Source organism: Silene latifolia, chromosome 8, assembly GCF_048544455.1.
Source record: "Silene latifolia isolate original U9 population chromosome 8, ASM4854445v1, whole genome shotgun sequence".
In the NCBI taxonomy this organism is placed as follows: Eukaryota; Viridiplantae; Streptophyta; class Magnoliopsida; order Caryophyllales; family Caryophyllaceae; genus Silene; species Silene latifolia.
In genome coordinates, this window is record NC_133533.1 from 67,636,616 (window position 1) to 67,656,278 (window position 19,663).

Below are 19,663 nucleotides of genomic sequence, written 5' to 3' on the forward strand. Positions count from 1 at the left end.
TTCATACTTTTTCTCATTGTTACCACTATTACTTTCACTACATTCGTAGTTACTTTCACTATTCCCACTATCATTATTATAACTGTCACTACTCCCACATTAATACCGTTAATTTTATTAATCTCGTTGCTGCTACTATTATTTTTACTACATTTAATCAATACTATACTATAATTCTATGATGATACTAATTAATTACATAAGTGGGGCATGTTAATTTTAAGGAAAATCATTATATTCTTGTGTTTTCTAAATTTAATTACTTTAATTTAATGTAATTTCCATAAATATTCTTCATCAAGGCATCTTTATATTATACTTTTAACCAAAACTATATAATATTTACATTGAGGTCCCTTTATCAGGTCTATCACACGGTGCTATCGATTTAAAACTATATAATATAATTAATTTGTATAGATTTCTTTGATTACATTGAAGTCCTTTGGTTTCTGGAATTAATATATAGTATTGATTTATAGATGCCACAGCAACCAGTCATTGTGACCTCATATAATAAGTCAAAAATTAAGCAAGACTATTTTGAGATCAAGAGGGTATTCAATAATGTTGGGTTTATTTCAGGTTAAAATATCAGCAACTCTTCTATAGGACCGTCCTATAGCATATGACATGCCTAATAAAAGAAATAAGCCCAATAAATTGAGTTTGGGGATAAAAGAAATAAGCCCAATAAATTGAGTTTGGGGATAAAAGAAATAGAAGCCCTTGCCTAACAACCAAATCCACCGTAAAGCATAAACCTCTTCTCCCCTATTGTCACTACTACCTGATGTTGAACATATAAAAACATTGAAATGGGGGTCAAAGAGACACTATGGAAAGAGTCTCAAAAAATACAGGAGTAAGTGTTGGGACAGTCTACTCTTGGGTATGCAAAGGTTTATTAAAACCACATTCAAGCCCACTCCATCCTCACCTCACGGATGCAAACAAGTACCACAGGCTAAAACATGCTTTTTAGTGCTTAATAGTTGAACATGTTGCAGCAGATTTTGTAGATCTTAATGCAATGTCAATCACAAAAATTAAATTTCTAGAAATGAGCCATATAATCCACATGGATGAGAAGTGGTTTTACATTACTTATGATGGTCACAAATTTTATGTGGTTGAAGGGGAAGAGCTACCACATAGGAGTTGTCAATCCAAGAGGTATATAACAAAAGTTATGTTTATGTGTGCAGTATGTAGACCTATTTATTCAGTGGATAGGGAGTTGTTATTTGATGGGAAAATTGGAATGTTCCCTTTCACAAAACAGCAACCAGCAGCAAGGACAAGTAGAAACAGGCCAAGGGGTACGTTGGAGACAAAGCCTATTGATTTTATTACAAAACAAGTAACAAGAGAATGCATCATAGAACAAGTCATACCAGCTATCAAGACAAAGTGGCCTGAAGAAGCAAGTAAAAACATTTACATTCAACAAGATAATGCAAGGCCTCACATAAAGAACAATGATCCAGAATTCATGGCAGTTGTAAACTCAGAAGGTTTCAATATTCAGTTAATTTTTCAACCTCCTAACTCACCAGATTTAAATGGTAATGATCTTGGGTATTTTAGGGCATTACAATCCTTACAATCCAAAGAAGCAGCCAAATCAGTTGATGAATTGGTCAATTCAGTCATGCAAGCATATGTTGATTATGATCATACAAAACTCAACAAGGTTTTCCTAACACTTCAGTCAGTAATGGTTGCGATAATGAAAGCTAAAGGTCATAATGACTTTGCAATTCCCCACATGAGTAAGGATCATCTTGCTGCCCTTGGTATATTACCAAGAAATTTGGAGGTTAATGAAGATCTGGTCAGGGAATGTATTGGGTTTTTACAAGAGATAGGTCAAACAGAAGGCCTAGAGTACTTGATGGGTGAATTAGGAATGAATTAGGTCAAACAATGTTCAAGCAATAGTTGTTTAGAATATCTAAGTAATGAATTAGGATGTTCAATTTTTATGACATTTGTTTACAGTATAAACATTTCTATATTAAGATATGTTTAACATGTAATCAAATTATGAACAATGTAATGCAAGACGTTCTAATGCAATGAAACTTTTGAAATGTATGTGAAGAATGCAATGTTTAGTTCAAAGCTTTAAGTTAACTTCAATTTTAAGTTAAATTAAACATCAACTCTCAGGCCTAATTGGCCTCATCATTGAGTTGTGTCAAGTCTTAAGCCTTCCTACACACACACACAAATGAAGGTTGATCATGTTTAACACACAGCCACACATTCATAGAAGGTAATGCCTCCTACACACACACACACCCATAGAAGGTAGACCATGCTATGTCCATAAAAAAACAGTAATCAACAAGGCAACAACAGACAGTGCTCTCAAACCATTAAGGTGTTGACATCATTGAGCTATTATTGCAATTTAAATGGACAAACACACACACCCATTCAATGGTAGACCATGTGGTGGCTTTACTACTTCAAATTATGGCCAACTATGATTAACAAGTGTTTCAAATTTTTTTAGCTCTCAAACCAGTAAGGTATTTATATCATTGAGCCAACTCTTAGTCCATATTGGATATGGACTTCACTGAGGAAGAAACAGGCAACATAACATCAGATAACCAGCAGAGATTTGTGACATTTTGTACCAAATACCAACAGCAGAAACCAATTCACATTCTGTACCAAATCCCAACAGATCCATCTCTCAGTCCATAATGGACTTCACTGAGGAAGAAACAGGCAACATAACATCAGATAACCAGCAGAGATTTGTGACATTTTGTACCAAATACAAACAGCAGAAACCAATTCACATTTTGTACCAAATCCCAACAGATCCATCTCTCAGTCCATAATGGACTTCACTGAGGAAATATAACAGAAAAAAAATCCCATGAAATTCTCTTAATAAGAGTCGACATTTTCATAACAGTTTAAAATAAATCAACAGTCGTAACAGCATACAAAATCAAATCAAATTAAACTCCAGATTCAAATCATATCCCAACATTCGTAAAATAGATAATACCATACAAAATCAAATCAACAGAATACCCTAAAAAATCAAATCAACAGAATACGATACAAAATAAAATCAACACAATACCATACAAATTTTTCCTAACATTTTACTAACAGCATACCATGAAATCAACACAATACCAAATCAAATCCTAACATATTCCTAACAGCACGGCACCAGCAGTAAAATAGATGAACGAAAAAAAAATCAAATATAAGAGAATGGGACAAATACCTCTCTATTTTGGCTTCGAACAATATTTTGCAAGCATTCTCCTCTCAAAGTTTTTGAAGGCAACTGACTCCTCAACAAACCATATAGGAACGTCGACAGTCTCTTCAACCTTTAACCTCTTATTCTTCATCTTTTCAGTGAATCTCGCGACAAAGGCATCGAATTTGATTGAGCCTGGTGATTGAGGCTCCTTTTCAAGTTTCAGAGGCGATCTCAGAGGAGATCTACGAACATCATCAACAGCAGCACCGACCTCATCGATCTGAGGTTTCTCTTCATGGCCAGGCGTATAAGGAACACAGAAACTAAGATCGTCAAACTCAGTTTCCCCAACTTGAGTCCCTAAATCATCCGGACTCAAGAATCAGGGACACAAGTTGTAGGAGGAGGTGACTCATTATGGTTAGGATTAGGTGAGTTAGGGACTGATTTGGATTCATCAACTTCATCATCTGATGAACCAAAACGGTACCAGTCAAGAACGCATTGCAAGCACTCGTTGGAACAATTTGCATGTGGCTTTTTCATCATAAACAAAGATGAAGATTTGATAGTGATGAATGATAAGAAGAGATTTGTGAAAGTTGAACAAAGATGGAGCAGATCTGAAAGGTTTAGAGAGAAGAGAGTTGAAGGCGACGTATTAGAGAGGGAGACGATTGAGGGATATTAGGGTTAGTGGAAGGATCTGGAACAATAGAGAGAGAGGAGAGTAAATAAGGAAGGGGTAGTTGAGGGGATGAGTAAATGTGGAGAAATTATGGGTAATTTTGAACGGTTTTGGGGGTATATGGGGGTGGGCCTCAGATTTTTTTGGAGGGAGTAATTAGTGGGTTGGATTGGGTTAGGGTGGTTTTTGATGGAAAATTAGAGTGGGCCAACAATGACATTTTTTGTAAATATTGAGTTTTGATTAGAATAAAATGAGAATATTATTTGCCAAATAAGGAAAGTGGTAGTGTGGATTTGAATGGATGAAAATGGTATAGTGGTAGTGTGGAGTTGAATGGAGGGAGTATAACAATTGGCCGTGATGACGGACTAAGACCATCCCCAAGCAGAGGTCGTGTTAATTAGGACGCGACCTGATTTTACTCTTAATTTCACTTTATTTATTTTGACCTACTTTCACTCTTCCAAGCAGAAGGTCGCGATCTAGGTCATTAACCCAATCATTTTCGACTTCACAACATTCCCAATCATACCCCACTATCATATTATATACTTTTATTTATTATTTTTTATTATTCAACCAATAAAAAGTGTCCACCTAGAAGGTCACCAAGGTGGTCAATTTGCTCAACAATGGTCATAAATTGACCTTTTAATGTAAAAGGTCACAAATTAACCATCAAAGGTCACCATTCACCAATTATACTTAATTATGTCATTAGCATAACCAAGCAAGGTCATGACCTACCAATTGACCTTGCTTGGGCATGGTCTAATACATCAATACTATATATTAATTCCAGAAACCAAGGGACTTCAATGTAATTAAAGAAAGTTATACAAATTAATTATACTGTATAGTTTTAAATCACTAGCACCGTGTGATGGACCCGATTAAGGGATCTCAATGCAAATATTATATTATTTGGGTTAAAATTAAATTATATAGAAGCTTGGTAATTTTCCTAAACATTTGTAAGAGACTAAAATATGGTCAATTTCCTTAAAATAAAATAATTAATTAGGATGGTTATTTTCAAGGAGACTAAAAGAAAGAAGATGCTTGGTAATTTTCCTAAATATTTATAGAATACTAGAAGATGGTCAATTTCTTTAAAATAAAATAATTAATTAGTATAAATATGCACACTTATGGTATTAATTATTATCATCATAAAATTATATATTAAATTTAAAATCTATGCAATTTTATTAAACTTTATAGTTTATTAGATGTATAAATATGTTAATTATTTAACATACAAAAATATAATATAAGTAGGTTATAAATAATTCAAGTTAGATTCCAGAATATATAATATTGTATAATTCTTTCGATTTGATTTAATGCATATATGTAATATATTTATAAATATATAATCCTCTTAAAATTACATGTCTAAGTAGTAAAAGTAATTTCGTCAGTAAAGAAAAGAATTGTAGTAACATTGGATATAGTTATATGATAGTAATCACTCATTTGAATAGTAAAAGTAACAATATTATCAGCGAGATTAATGAAAGTGGTAGAAACAACAACGGGAGTAGTGAAATAATCAATATTAATGCGGCAATAGTGAAAGTAAAAATAATTACGGCGGGAGTAGTTACAATTATCAATATTACCGCAGCAGTAGTGACAGTAACAATAATTACGGTGGGAGTAGTGAAAGTAACAATGATTATGGGCAAGTAGTGAAATGTTATTACTATTGTTTCATTAGTAAGAGTAAAATATTAATAACGGGAGTAGTGAATTTGTCTCAAAATTTATTTAATCGTAAGTTTAGGATATGTCGTAGAAAAATAAAATATATTAATAATAAATTTATGGATTATGCAACTTTAAGTAATTTTATTTAATGAAAAAAAAAAATAATGATAAGTAGAGATAGCCCGGGCGAAACCGGGCACCAATACTAGTTTAGATAATTCTAGGAAACAATAAGTCAATAACCAGAAATTGGAAAGTAAACCATGAAGTGGTTGGGCGGGAAGCTAAATTTAGTATAGATATAGATTCCACCAAAACTTTGTACGACTATTGCACTTTCGAAATCAATAAAAATAAAAATTGACGGGAATTGACTGGCTACTTCACTCCTATAATCCCATACTACAATCCCCCAAATATACACACCTTTAAATCTTGGCCTTGTCGGAATTACCGCAACAACCGTAGTAGTACTTGGCTGATTCACACCTCCTCCGTGTTTAGGTATGATGAATTTCTTCTCTGGTTTGTTCAATTAGGATTGGTGAATTCTTACAATTTCTCACATTCTTACTTGATATTTCAATTTTCTTGAGCTAATTTTGTGTTGTTGTGTGATTAACTTTTGTCTGATCATCATTCCGTAAAGAACCGATTATGTAAAAATCTGGTACGAGTATTTTTAAGACTCCATGGGTAATGGATTGTAGGATTATCGTCCTCACTTGTAGTTACGGCTTATTTATTCTCCATTTTTTCGAAAATCGACTGTAAGTAATTGATTATTCAGGTTCCCTTTTGTGTAATTTCTCATATTGTTACTTGATATTTCATTTTTTTTATCTTGATATATTGTTGGTTCAATCAATTTTCTTGGGGTAGTTTCTTTCTTGTTGTGTGATCAATTTTTGTTTTGATCATAATTCCGTAAAGAACCCTGTAAAGATGTGGTATTTTAAGAACTCCATGGGTAATGGGTTGTACTATTATCCTCGTCTTGTATAGTTACGGCTTGTTCATTCTCCTTTTTTTCGAAAACCGATTGTAGGTAATTGATTATTAATGTGCCTTTTTGAATTTCTCATATTCTTATTCTTACTTATATTTCTTTCTTTTTCATAGTGTTGGTTTGATCAATTTATCAATATGGCTTGTGTGGTATACCCGTACTCTCTTGTTGATTATGTTTTGCATAATCTGATGACTTGCAGAGTTGTGTCATGGCATTTTCAATTTCTCTGCCATCAGATATACTAGAATTTAGTAATTCAAAGGGAGATTGGATTCAGACAGAAATTGATACAGTATGTTATGGTAGAGAATAAGATAAAAATAATTTCAGGAGTAAAAACCTTCTTTATCATCAATTCCTTAGATTTAGCATATAAAATATTTAGTTGTTCTAATTAGTCAAAATGTATATCTTTTGCTAATTATAACAACTAAATATTCTATATGCTAAATCTAAGGAATTGAAGATAACAGAAGGACTATACTCCTGAAGATTATTATTTTATCTTATTCTCTCAGTTATTTCAAATTTTTCCTTATAATACATCTCTGTCTTTCAAATTTTAACAGAAAAAAACCCTATCGTTTTTCCTGAAGAGTCCTCAAAGATCTCTGTCTTAATCCTACGCAGGTCCGCGCAAAATGGGCGTTTTTGTTTGCAGATGTCACAGGTGGTATGAACGCCTTAAACCAGAACCCTTGTATTCCAGTGATGTTGAAGGAAGAAATAGAAGCATTTGAGGTAAATTAAGAATTTTATTTCGTTACGTGGTGATTTTTAGCAGGGTGAGCTTTAGTGACAATCTCCTTCTACACTGTAGCAACTCTGTGAGAAACTGTATGCCATTACTGCACCTACGGCTTCTATACTCTTGGCGTTGAATCACCTGCGTTGGGAAGTTTTGATTTTAGCGAGCTTATGGGATTTGAGATTGATGTACCTTCACTCTAACGTCATCACAAAAGAAGATGATTTGTCTAAACTCATCAGAGAAGACGATGGTTGGATGTGGAAGCCTTTTACCGACATCCGAAACTGTTGCATAGAGAATTTATACAGTGCGTATTCACCTTTGCTTGGTAAACTTACACAAAACCTCCTTGCACACTCTAGGGACTTAGTGGCATCAGTGTCTCAAATTGTCTTTGAGGAAGGTTGCCGGTTGCACATACCTCTCAGTAATGCCTACTTTATGGTCTCCAATTTCCAAGGTGAAATTTCAAGTTATATAGCGTGTGGTCTAAGCTTGGAAGAGTACTATAGTCCACAAACATTACATTTTGGCAGCGAGGTTATTCATCGTTCCGCACATCATCTAAAGAGCTCATCCCTAGTTATGCAAGTTTGAGTAAAAAGGAAAGAGACCACGAAATTAGCTTTGGAGTTGAGCAATTTCCTATGGTTAAGTGTTCGGTGGTTATAGTTTGTGCTAATCAATTTCGGGCTTACCGGCAACAGTGTTGTACATATGAAGAATCGTATATTGCCTCTCTTAGTCGGTGTAGGAGGTGGGATGCCCAAGGGGGCAAAAGTAAAGCACTCTTTGCAAAAACTCTAGATGACAGGTTAGTCATCAAGGAAATTGAAAAATCTGAGGTCGACTTATTTGTGAAGTTTTCTTCTGATTATTTCAGACACATGAGGGGTTCTGAGACATGCCTGGCCAAAATTCTTGGGATATATCAGGTACGACATCCTAATTAAAAAATTTACTCACTGTACTGTAATGTGTTGCTATATGATGGTATCTGATCTAATTTATTTTAAATTTGTGTGCTTTATTGCTTTGCAGCTGACTTTTACACAACATGGCACAAATAACAGGGAGAAAAATTGCAGTGTAATGGTCATAGAGAACTTGTTCTTTGATAGAAATATACACAGAATGTATGATCTCAAAGGTACATTGAATTCCGCTCGAGAGCTTGGTGGTTCTAGCGACGTATTCCTTGACATCAAATTTGTTGCTGATATGGACTCCTCTCCGATCTACCTTGAGCAAAGTGCCAAGACTCTACTAAACCAAGTTATCTTGAGAGACACCCAATTTCTCGAGGTAAACTCAGATGTCTCCTACTTTTAAATTAATCAATCAACAAATTATCATTGCATTGTTGCAAATATTTCACCCAGTTTATATTTTGTTGTTTTGTAAATATGGGTTTTTGATTAATTCTTGTTCATTCAATTGCAGGCCAACAATATAATGGACTATTCTCTTCTACTGGGTGTTGATGAAAATCAAAAGCAACTAGTGTGTGGGATCATAGACTATTTGCAGCAGTACAGCTTCAACAAACAACTGGAGACCTTGTTCAAGTCTTCCATCAAGAGTGTCTCCCCAACAATAGTCCCCCCAGAGAACTATGCAGGCCGATTTAGAGAATTCATTAACACTACCTTTCGTACATCTTAGATATATAGGGTAATGATAAATCCCCTACCGTAATGTCACTTAAGTTGTGGGACAGTGAATTGTGATACACTAATACCCATACATATATGTGAGTGGTATTAAACAAAACGGTAGTGGCGTTATCATCGCCCAAGATATAGTGTTGAAATATCTAGAACTCTAGAAGTGTTGTGATATACACCGATACACGCATCGAACTATAGCATTCAAGTAGCGGTTTGATTAGCTCATGGTGTGATATAAACACATCAACCTAGAGGGAATTGGTTTACTGTTATATCGTACAGGAATAGTATAAAACATGTTTGGCCCTGCATGCTGTTCTATGCTACTCGTAATTGCTAATTTCCGACGAGTTTTCAAATTATTTCTCACTAATATCAAAGCGTACCGTCAAATTTGATGCCACGTAAAATATGACCATAAGTGGCTTAAAGGTTGAAAAAAAAGACTTGTTAAACAAAAAATTGACGGTGCGTCATGATTTTTGAGTAGAACATTACAGGCTAAGATTATCCGGGATGAGTAAGAAAATTGTATATGAGATGATTTAGTTTAGGAAGTGTGCAAGTTTTTTCGGCTAAAAAAAGAGGGTAGTTGTGTGATTATATTTTCACAAAATTGTTGTGTAACACCAATTTATCCATAAGACTAACCCAATAACTATAAGCTGAAATAAATAAATTAATAAACATGTAAAAAATTATTTTATTTTGATAACCTAAAATTTTATATTGATAAATTGTATATTTAGATATGTTAGTTTTTATCATAAAATGTCGGGTAGTTAAAATTAAATTAAATTATAAATAAATAAATATAGTTGTTTTCTTTGGGCTTCTATCCTTTTGGGTCAGTCCTATACTATAAGACGGTTCTATAGAAGAGTTGCTGTTATATTTTTGGATGTTTATGAAGTTGGTCACTATGTACGTCAGTACGTGTGCTTCACATGTTTTTTAATACTACAGTTGTAATTTAGCATGAATTAAGACTATGTAGTGTATTAACAGTAGATAATGCTGTCAAAAAAAAAAAAAAAGTAGATAAAATACTTTGGATGATATGTCAATAGGTATGTAAATGACATGCATTGCTTTTAGAGGTTGCAATCGGGTCACTCGGACTGGTTAATAATCGGGTTAAGGCGGTTTGGATCATGTCGGGTTTTGGTTCGATCGGATCAAATTTCTTATTCGGATAGAGGCAGATTTGGGGCATCGGGCTAAGCCACTTACGGGTGGTTTAATCGGGTCAATCGGTTCCGATTTAGACCGATTGACCAATAATTCGGGATATATCGGGTCAATATGCTAGTTGTGTCTGGTTCGGTTCAAGGTCATTTATAGGTCGAGTCATTTGTATTATCGGGTTGAATTTATAAGTTCAACACCAAGAATAGAGTTATATTGATCTTTGGTCGTTTGTAACGCGCAACATCCTCCTATACACATGCATTTTTGGTCCATTGCATATTGCGTTGCAAAACGATCCTCGTGCATCGACAAGGTCCTATCAATAGTCTTGAATTTGTACATGGATAGGGTTGTATCTTTACATTCTTGCAAGAGTCAGTTTGTGGTAATGATGCTCAGGTTCTTATGCATTTTTTTATGCATTTCAAACGAACATCACATGCTAAATCACTTTGACGAAATAGGAAATGCATTAAATCGACCGAGTGACACATACTCGATCGAGTACTGAGCATACCCGATCGAGTGACCTCACTCGATCGAGTGCTCAGTCCACTCGGTCGAGTACTACGCAGTTCTCAGCATTGACCAGCTTTCGTAAAACAGTCATATCTCATTCGTTTCTTGGTCATTTTGGGCGTGTGACCTACTATTGGAGTCGTAAGAGAACAAGCTATCGCCTGCAATTTGAATCACATGATAACATGTCTAGATCTCAAGTTATGACAGTTTTAAGACGACTCTTCTATAGGCGGATATTATAACAACTCCACTAAGCCTAGTATAGGTTATACTGGGTTCACTTTGTAGTCATAATTCACTTTCGAGTGGCCTCTCGTCTAGCATAAGGTCTTATCACACATCCCAAGGTTCCTTTGCGGGTTCCAAAATATCCGGGTGTTACATATCTTCATCCCGAATTCAAATTCCACGGTTTCCGGATGTCCAGTTCCAAAGTTTGCGAGAGTCATTCAACTTGAGTGATTAAGGACGAGTTTGTAAGCTTTAATCACTTGGCATCAAATTTGCTTTGTGCTCTTTTGATCATGAGTGCTGTAACACCCCTACTTATCAAGGAGCCTTAACAATACCTTCCCCAATAAGTAATGGCGTTACCATCTCGGTTGCCCGAGGTAAATATATTAAATAGACCATAAAAGAACAATTAAATAACTCTTTACAAACTTACAACGGAAACAAACGGACAAGAACTAACTATGACATTAAAAGAAATACAACTGATGACATTACTATCGACCAAGCCTACTCTATATCGTACGACCTCTCCAACCCAGAAGCTACAACGAAACAACAACCATAGCTACTTAAAAGTCTCACCGCTGACCATTTGCCGACAGTATCAAATGGATCACCGCAGACACAGACAAAAAGAAGAAACACACAAACACACAATACAAGTCAGTAACTGAATATAAAGACAGTAAAATAAAATGATCCAAGGTGCAATACAACTTAAACCAACCATTGCCAATCTCCACCACTCCAATCACGTAGTAACCAATCAATCCTCCAAACTCCAACAATCATCAGTAACCGACTACACACCGAAATGTGTAGCCCTGCAAGGTTCCCATCGCAACGGGAAACCAACACCACCAGTGGGGACCGCAGCCTCACCACCTAAGCCCCGCTCATCGCAACAAGAGAACCCAGATCATGAATATGCATATCGCCCTTGTGACGGAAGCCACAAGGGGTGAACATAAGCTGAAGACCATCTCTCGACAATGGCTTCACAATCAATACCAGTAACAACAACATAGCCACCATTATCGTTTCCATATTGTAGTTGTAACAACTCATCAAGGTAACAATCAATAACAACACCACTTTACACAATCAAACAAGCAATACCCATAAACAGAAACTGAGTAGGGAAACCCTACCTTTTCGCTATTCCATAGAAATGCATCAATCATGCTAGTATACTACGCCAAACAAGAATCCATATCATACCTTACAAACAACAATCACACCCTATTACTATACTATACGGCGGCGACAACCCGACTCAGTGACTCTATGCATAGGCTATCTCCCTTCCCGGATTAGTGTTCAAGGCTAACTCGTAACTGGTAGAGAAAGATGAGAGAATTAGGAGAGAGAGGAAATTAGGTTTAGAAATGATAAAATGTATCGTGGAATTGAATTTCATTTTAGCTTCCATGTTTTATATTAACACGCTGTCAGACGCGTTACTCAGCCGCGTACGCCGTACTCGATCCAGTACCATAGTTACTCGGCTGAGTGACCTCTACTAGGTCGAGTAACCAGTTACGATGACAACTTATGTAGCACCCCCATATACCAAAGTGCCTTATCAAGGACCACCTCAGCATATAGGTGTGCTAACATATCGGTTGCCCGAGGTAGTACGCATCATAGTAACAATAAAGAACGACTTAAATAAAAATGAGTAATAAAATTTACACTTTTCAAAATAACTCCAAAGGAAAAGGTACAACTGAAATAAAGTCTCAAAGTAAACTAATGTCAGCTAAAGCATTAAGACGACTAGTGATGACATCACCCGACCTCGCCCCGCAAGCTATCCAATCAACCATCAACAATCATCACTTACTAAACCGACTGCTTACCATCTCCGAATGGATAATCGCATTTTTGAAAACATTAAACGGGGTCAGTCAACTGTATAGCCAACAATGTACATAGCGGAAACTACTACAATAATGCAACCAGTAATCACGAACTCCAACAAACACCAATCACTGGTTACCCATCACAATAGGTAACCCACACCGCCAGTAGGGGACCGCAGCCTTACCCACCAAATTACCACTCATTGCAACGAGCGAACTCAGATCATTAATGTAATACCACTCAAATTTTCAATTTATTTTTCTTTTCAAATTCGAACTTCGGGGACGAAGTTCCCTTTAAGAGAGGAAGATTGTAATACCCTATGTATTTTAAATTTAAGGTATTCATATTTTTAATCTTTATAAAGTTTTTATTTATTATAATTATGATTTCATGGTAAAGTACTACTTTCCTAATGTTTCTTGGATTCATCTTTTGTCCACTATATAGTCTATATTTATTTAACCCATGATAGTTACCACTTAACCTAAACCTTCTTGTCACCAAATCTTACTTTTCTTAATTACCTTTGCGTATTGATAATGTCAATTAGGCGAGAATATAGCGTTGGGATGTTGTCATCTTGTGGTCAATTGTTAAGTGAATTAGTGAAGTGCAAGTTAGTGCTCCAAGAATTAACGAGGCCTTTTGTTGGTCAGTTTACAGTTATCTATTTTGAGGTTTTGGTTTCTGGCCTTGTATTGTATTTTAATTGTCGTTCTCTTTGATCTTAGACTCGTGGGTGAGTAGCTTGGAGTCCTGTACTCTAAGTGTTGAGCACGGTTCTTTGAACCTTTGACAATATCGATATTGAAATTGAGATGGAATTGGTTACTGGTATTGAGTTATGAGTTATGGGGCCGTTGTGCCGAGTTATGTTTACGGTCCAGTGCGACCATGGTTATTGAGTTATTTGAGTTTGAAATCGATATTGAGATGGAAATATTGTTTCGCGGTCTTATCCGCCAGTTCACTCACCCCTTGTCCTGGTCTTAGGGTAGATGATGAGAATGCGATACTTGGCTACTTTTGATTTTGAGTATTATATTATGAGACAGAGTAATGAGTGAGACGGAGTAGGGAGATGAAAATTGGTTAATTGTGGAGGAATGAGATAAGAGTTGAATTAAAGGAATAGTATGGAATAAGTTAGGGGTTCAGATTAGTTTATGGGAGTGTTTTTATTATTCTCTCTGTTTATTTTTATTTTTACGTGTCTCTGTTTCCACGCCATGACCAAAAACTATTCTGCTTATATTGAGGTATTATCTGTTACTCAGCTTTCCGGCTGACGTATTTTCTCCCTTCGGGGCTACTCGTCATGGGGGTAGTTCCTTTCTGTCTTCCGGTTTTGCTTTCAGGTATTCCGCTGCGGTTTAAAGAGATTTTCAGGTCAAGATTTTTATTAAAGACTTTGAAGAAAGTTTTATTTTATTTTCTATCTTGTATATTTTATTTTAAACATTTGTAAGAAGAGACTTTGTATATTAATTATAATATCTCTTTATTTCGGCACATTTTGTATGTAAAAGTAAGTTTTAATTTAGCCGAAAATCAGGGGTGTCACAATTAACGTGCACATCCCCATTGTGACGAGAGACACAAGAGGCGAACATGGGAATGAGACCATCTCTCAACATGACTCACAACCCAATCTCAACCACAACCATCCCCATCTCCTCCAACCAATATCAACAACAATGATAAACAAATCAATAACAACCGCAATACACATAAACAATTACACAATCAACTGAGTAGGGAAAATCCTACCTTATTTACAATCTGGACAATCAGAACAACAAAGTCAGAAAGGCTCTTCTACGAGCTCGTCACCTATATACATACCATACCATCAAAATCCACCCTAAATCCCCCATAAATCTAATTAGGGTTTAACAATGATAACACTATAACCATAAGGAAAAAACTACGATGCTTACCAGAGAATCGACGCGAAAGAATGATTTAAAAACTCCTTGAATCCGGCTGACTGATGATTAGAATGATTAGGGAAGATGTACGTAGTTTAGGTTTTCTAAGAAATGATTAGAAAAAGTTTAAGAACTGCCGAAACGACTTTATATACTTCCCCAATCATTAGAATCAAAACCGCGGAAAAATATCGTCAGAGCGGCAACTCAACCGAGTATAGAACCTACTCAATCGAGTTAGCCTAACTCGACCGAGTACTAACCTACTCGATCGAGTTCGAACGTTCCAGAACCCAACTTAACACGTCCGACAGCCAACTCGGCCGATGAAGGCCCACTTGACCGAGTTACCCATAACGAGAAACCCGTGGTATTACAATCTTCCCTCTTTAAAAATGAACTTCATCCCCGAAATTCACCTAAGTCCGACACAACGCAAAACCACAAAGCCAACTACTGAAACGACTCAAAAGACACCACACCGCCGACAAAACAACTTATGAATGTCCATAACCACCCCAAACTGCCCCAAAACACATGCGATTAACTCCCCAAAACACATGCGATTAACTCTCATTCCCCTTAAAATAAACAGGTTACGACCCCGTAACCAACCATACCTGATAAAAAAATATGGGGATAACGTTCTCTCATAGACTCCTCCGCTTCCCAAGTAGCCTCTTCAACCTTATGATTAGACCACAACACTTTAAGTAACACAGTTTCGCCCTTCCTTGTCTTGCGCACTTTGCGATCCAAGATTTATTTCGGTGTCTCGACATAAGTAAGTGCTTCATCCAATTCAATATGTTTAGCCTCAAGTACATGAGATGGGTCAGTCACATACATTCTTCCGAAGTTGGGACACATGGAAAATGTTATGCACTCGATCAAGCGCCGGTGGCAAAGCCAATCGATGGGCTCCCTCGCCTACCTGATCAAGAATCTCATACGGTCCAATGTACTTCTGACTAAACTTCCCTTTCTTGTCGAAACGCATGACACCCTTTATGGGTGACACTTTCAAAAGGACCTTGTCACCCACCTGAAACACTACTACAAATCCAGGCAACTACAACGCCCTTTTAACAACGTTTATGCACGAAAATCACAATAGACGTTGAAGAATGTATGGCGCGATTTTTACTAAACTTAATTACAACGGGTATGGTTATATAACCGTTGTTATACGTTTTAACAACGGGTTAAATTTGCACAACCGTTGTTAATAATTTGGCGCAAAATTGGCGCAAAGTTAGTGAAAAGTAATCACAACGGGTATGACACGTCTGTCGCGTACCTGTCAAAAATACCAACTGGCTCTAACTAATATAGCTAGGGAAGTCGGGTCGAATCCACAGAGAGGTAGGAGATTGTCGGCTAAAACTAGGCTCGTCAAGGTAACCAAATTGGGGGTTTATAAAATGATTTCTAAACTAAGAGAATAAGGATAAGAGAAATAAAGGAGAGAGTAATAACAGATAGAGAAAAACAGCTAAGACAAACGGTTCACCATAATCATCCGGTCAAGTAATCCAGGTCTTAGGTCGATGCAAATACGGTCTAAGGGGTAGCGAACGTCACCTTTCGGTCCTTAATTCACCCTAAAGTGTAAACAGCTTAACTTTCGCCCTCACTGCAATACTCTATTGTTCGCTACTAGTCTACCTTTTCCAACCTTTCGGTCCAGGTCAAGGGTCACTAGGAATTATAGGTCTAATTGCGTCGACTCAATTAGAAAGATACAGTTGATTGTAGCATTTAACCAACAAAGATTATATTAGCATTAACCTAGTAAATCGATTACCGTTCCTTCATGATTATGGATCCCCTATAGTCTTAGCCAAGGGAATTTAGCTACGCATTCCCATAGAATTAACAATAACGATAAATAAGGGATTGAGATTAAACATCATAACAATTAAACAAGATTCAAACAAGCAATTATTATGACAACGATAAATAGAGAAGAAATTAAGCAATAAATAAGATTAGAATAAGAGTAGACTGATAATACCGATTACAAATTCCAAATCTGAGTAGCAGAATGCAAAAGAGGAAAAAGAATCCAGAGAACAGTGACAAAAATGTTGAATAAAACGTCCGGAGCCGAAGGAGAGAAATAACGTAGTTCACTCCTCTAGTCTTATACTGGAAAAACATCCTAAAACCTAATCTATGGACTAATTACGGAAGCCCATAATAAGATTAGGCGGAAAATAGCTAAACCTCTCGATCGAGTAGGAGTAATCTACTCGATCGAACAAGTTCATCACCAAATCATTCGATCGATTAAGAACAACCACTCGATCGAAGACTGCTTGTAAAAACTCCTCGATCGACTCCTTAGACAGCTCGATCGATCAATCTTGCGTGTATAAGGCATTCGATCGAGCAGTCAACCACTCGATCGAGCTACGTAGGCACGTTAGACCTTGAATTGCTTCCCAAACTTAGCTCACGCGTCTTCCAAGTGTTAGATTTCCGAGCTCCACCTCCTTATTTTCCATGAATGCATACAATTGGGACAATTAAGGCTCGATTTAGCTCTCTTGGTCAATTCCTCGCAAATTACAATAAACGGACCAAAGTAGAACATTCGGGGGCATTTGTAGCCAGATGCTACATAAAAAGCACAGAAATGCGTGTAAAAATGAGGTGAAAACCTTATATAAAAGGCACGCATCAAATCTCCCCAAACCAAACCTTTGCTTGTCCCCAAGCAAATATGAATGCAACTAAGGATAAACAATGGAACGGGACCAACACATCAGCTACAGATCATCCACTAGAACCAATTTAATGCGACAACATGACAAAATGGCGGTGAAAAGTGCAAACGAGTTAAATTAATGTTTCAAACTTACTGAACCGTCGACCTTGCTGATACGTGCATTTTATATAGTCTTTTTAGCCTATTTTATGCACGTATTTCTATGCTTTTATCGTGGTTTTATGCTACGAAATGCCCCGAATATGCTACTTTGGGTTATTATGTCTTATTTGCAGGTATAGATCCGAAAGTAGCGGAATCAAGTCATTTACCGTCCGTTTTGCATGCATTTGGAGGAAGAGTAGATTTGGAGCGGGATTTATTGCTGTCTTGGGATGCGTGAAGGTGTTTCGGGCGCTAAAAGGACAAGTCAAAGTCAATTAACGAGAATGATGAGCTGCTGAAGTCAAGTTCCACTTGATCGAGTGATTTGTTAGTCGATCGAGTGGTTTAGGAGTCAATAATCAGTCGATCGAGCACATTACTTACTTGATCGACCAGTTCCTTATATGCCTTTACTCGATCGAGCACTTTCCTTGGTCGATCGAGCTGTTTTTGAGTCAAGTTCACTCGATCGAGTGATTTAGTTGCTCGATCGAGTGGATATTGCTGACGGGCTGGGCTTTTTAGCTCTAATTCTGTCATTAGGTTATTTGTACTCCTATTTTCTTATAAATAGGAGTTAGGATGTCATTAGTTATCATGGAGGGATCAATACACGTTACTTTCTTCTGTCACTTTCCCTGTTACTTTTGTTCTTTCATTTCCGGATCATTTATATCAGTAATTTCTTCTCTCCTTCCTCTATTTTTATTTAATGTTTATTATTCCCTCTCCCTCCTTATTTATTGTTCTTGTTTATTTCATGAGTAACTAATTCCCCATAGTATGTTAGGATTAGGGAAGCCGTGGTAGCGATGTTTTAACTGACTTGAATAGGTTAGACTTGCGATAGGAATTGTATTAGGCAATTTAACTGTTATCCGGTCGAATGAATGCATGCAGGAGACCATAAATTTAGTTAACCCCGACCTAGATCGAAAGATTGGAAGGGAAGGCTTGCTTAATTACAATAGGGTATTGCAGTGAGGGCGAAAGTTAAGCTGTTTACGCTCTAGGGCGGTTTAAGGACCGAAAGGTGACGACCATAGCTCTTCTTATCAATAGTTTAATCACATCAGTATTCCCGATATATAAGATCTGATAGCTGCCACGGTGGACCGACTCTTAGCATACTACCCTTCTCCTTTTGTTAATTTCTCTTTTTCATTTCCCTCGCTTTAGTCTCTAGTTAGTTCACAATCAATTCAACCCCCATCGTGACATTAGACAGATAAATAGACAAATAGATAGTACACCGCCTCCCTGTGGAGATTGACCCTACTTACCGCTGACTTCTGTTAGTAGTACTTAGGTTTTTATTTTTGGTACGAAACGACAGTATCACTTGCAAGACTCAAAAGATATCGGACTCTCACGGGTCGCTCGTCACTCAAAATCAGGCACAAGGTGAGTATATATGTGAAAGATAGAACGAAGTAAGACACTCACCTAACTCGACCTATAAGAACATGCATGCAGTTAACATGATTAAAGTCTCTACAACCGTACATATGCATTCCAACCATACTAATGACTAAGACACGTGCCGAGGACTTACATTTGGGTAAGTGAGGTAGTGGGTAAGAAGGGGCTAAAATGAATTTGGATATGTGGGGTTAGTAGCCAGGCTAGCAACATCGGATCCAAATAGTAACTGCATCCCAACTTCGTACTTATGACGTCAAGATAAAACGGTGCAATATTATGCACTAACTCACAAAACACCAAATATCGTCAACTCCCCATAAAATATAGATAAGGCATGGGAGTGTGAATCATTGTACAATTCTGATTCTTTTTCATACGTAACTTTTCTGTTTTTTTTTCTTTTCGCAATTTTTCGTTCCTTTTTTTTTTCTCTCTTTTTTTTTCATTTCTTTTTTTTTCTTTTTTTCGACAATTTCCTTCTTCCTTTCTTTCCCTTCAATTCTTCCACCATTTTCGGAAATCAGATAATATA

The 19,663-nt window shown here is 36.6% G+C and overlaps 2 protein-coding genes across 3 annotated transcripts; both read left to right on the forward strand.

Moving 5' to 3' along the window:
* Positions 1 to 1,063: 1,063 nt before the first annotated feature.
* Positions 1,064 to 1,921, forward strand: LOC141595306 (uncharacterized). The gene has a single exon (XM_074415272.1). The coding sequence runs from the start codon at positions 1,064 to 1,066 to the stop codon at positions 1,919 to 1,921; it is 858 nt and encodes a 285-aa protein (XP_074271373.1).
* Positions 1,922 to 5,965: 4,044 nt separating this feature from the next.
* On the forward strand, positions 5,966 to 9,384 carry LOC141594394 (putative 1-phosphatidylinositol-3-phosphate 5-kinase FAB1D). 2 transcript variants are annotated; one of them, XM_074414452.1, is made up of 6 exons: positions 5,966 to 6,152; positions 6,860 to 6,952; positions 7,291 to 7,401; positions 7,481 to 8,346; positions 8,453 to 8,716; positions 8,855 to 9,384. In XM_074414452.1, exons 4-6 carry the CDS (start codon positions 8,059 to 8,061, stop codon positions 9,074 to 9,076), a joined length of 774 nt encoding a protein of 257 aa, XP_074270553.1. In that variant the 5' UTR covers positions 5,966 to 6,152; positions 6,860 to 6,952; positions 7,291 to 7,401; positions 7,481 to 8,058; the 3' UTR covers positions 9,077 to 9,384. The 2 variants fall into 2 exon arrangements, with proteins under 2 accessions (XP_074270553.1, XP_074270552.1); XM_074414451.1 differs by lacking the exon at positions 6,860 to 6,952.
* Positions 9,385 to 19,663: the final 10,279 nt, after the last annotated feature.

Bases quoted from the DNA above. Each gene is read 5' to 3' on its own strand.
- LOC141595306 (XM_074415272.1), top strand. From the start codon at position 1,064: ATGAGCCATATAATCCACATGGATGAGAAGTGGTTTTACATTACTTAT.
- LOC141594394 (XM_074414452.1), top strand. From the start codon at position 8,059: ATGGTTAAGTGTTCGGTGGTTATAGTTTGTGCTAATCAATTTCGGGCT. The intron at 8,347-8,452 runs GTACGACATCCT...ATTGCTTTGCAG, and splicing joins AAATTCTTGGGATATATCAG to CTGACTTTTACACAACATGG. The intron at 8,717-8,854 runs GTAAACTCAGAT...ATTCAATTGCAG, and splicing joins GAGACACCCAATTTCTCGAG to GCCAACAATATAATGGACTA.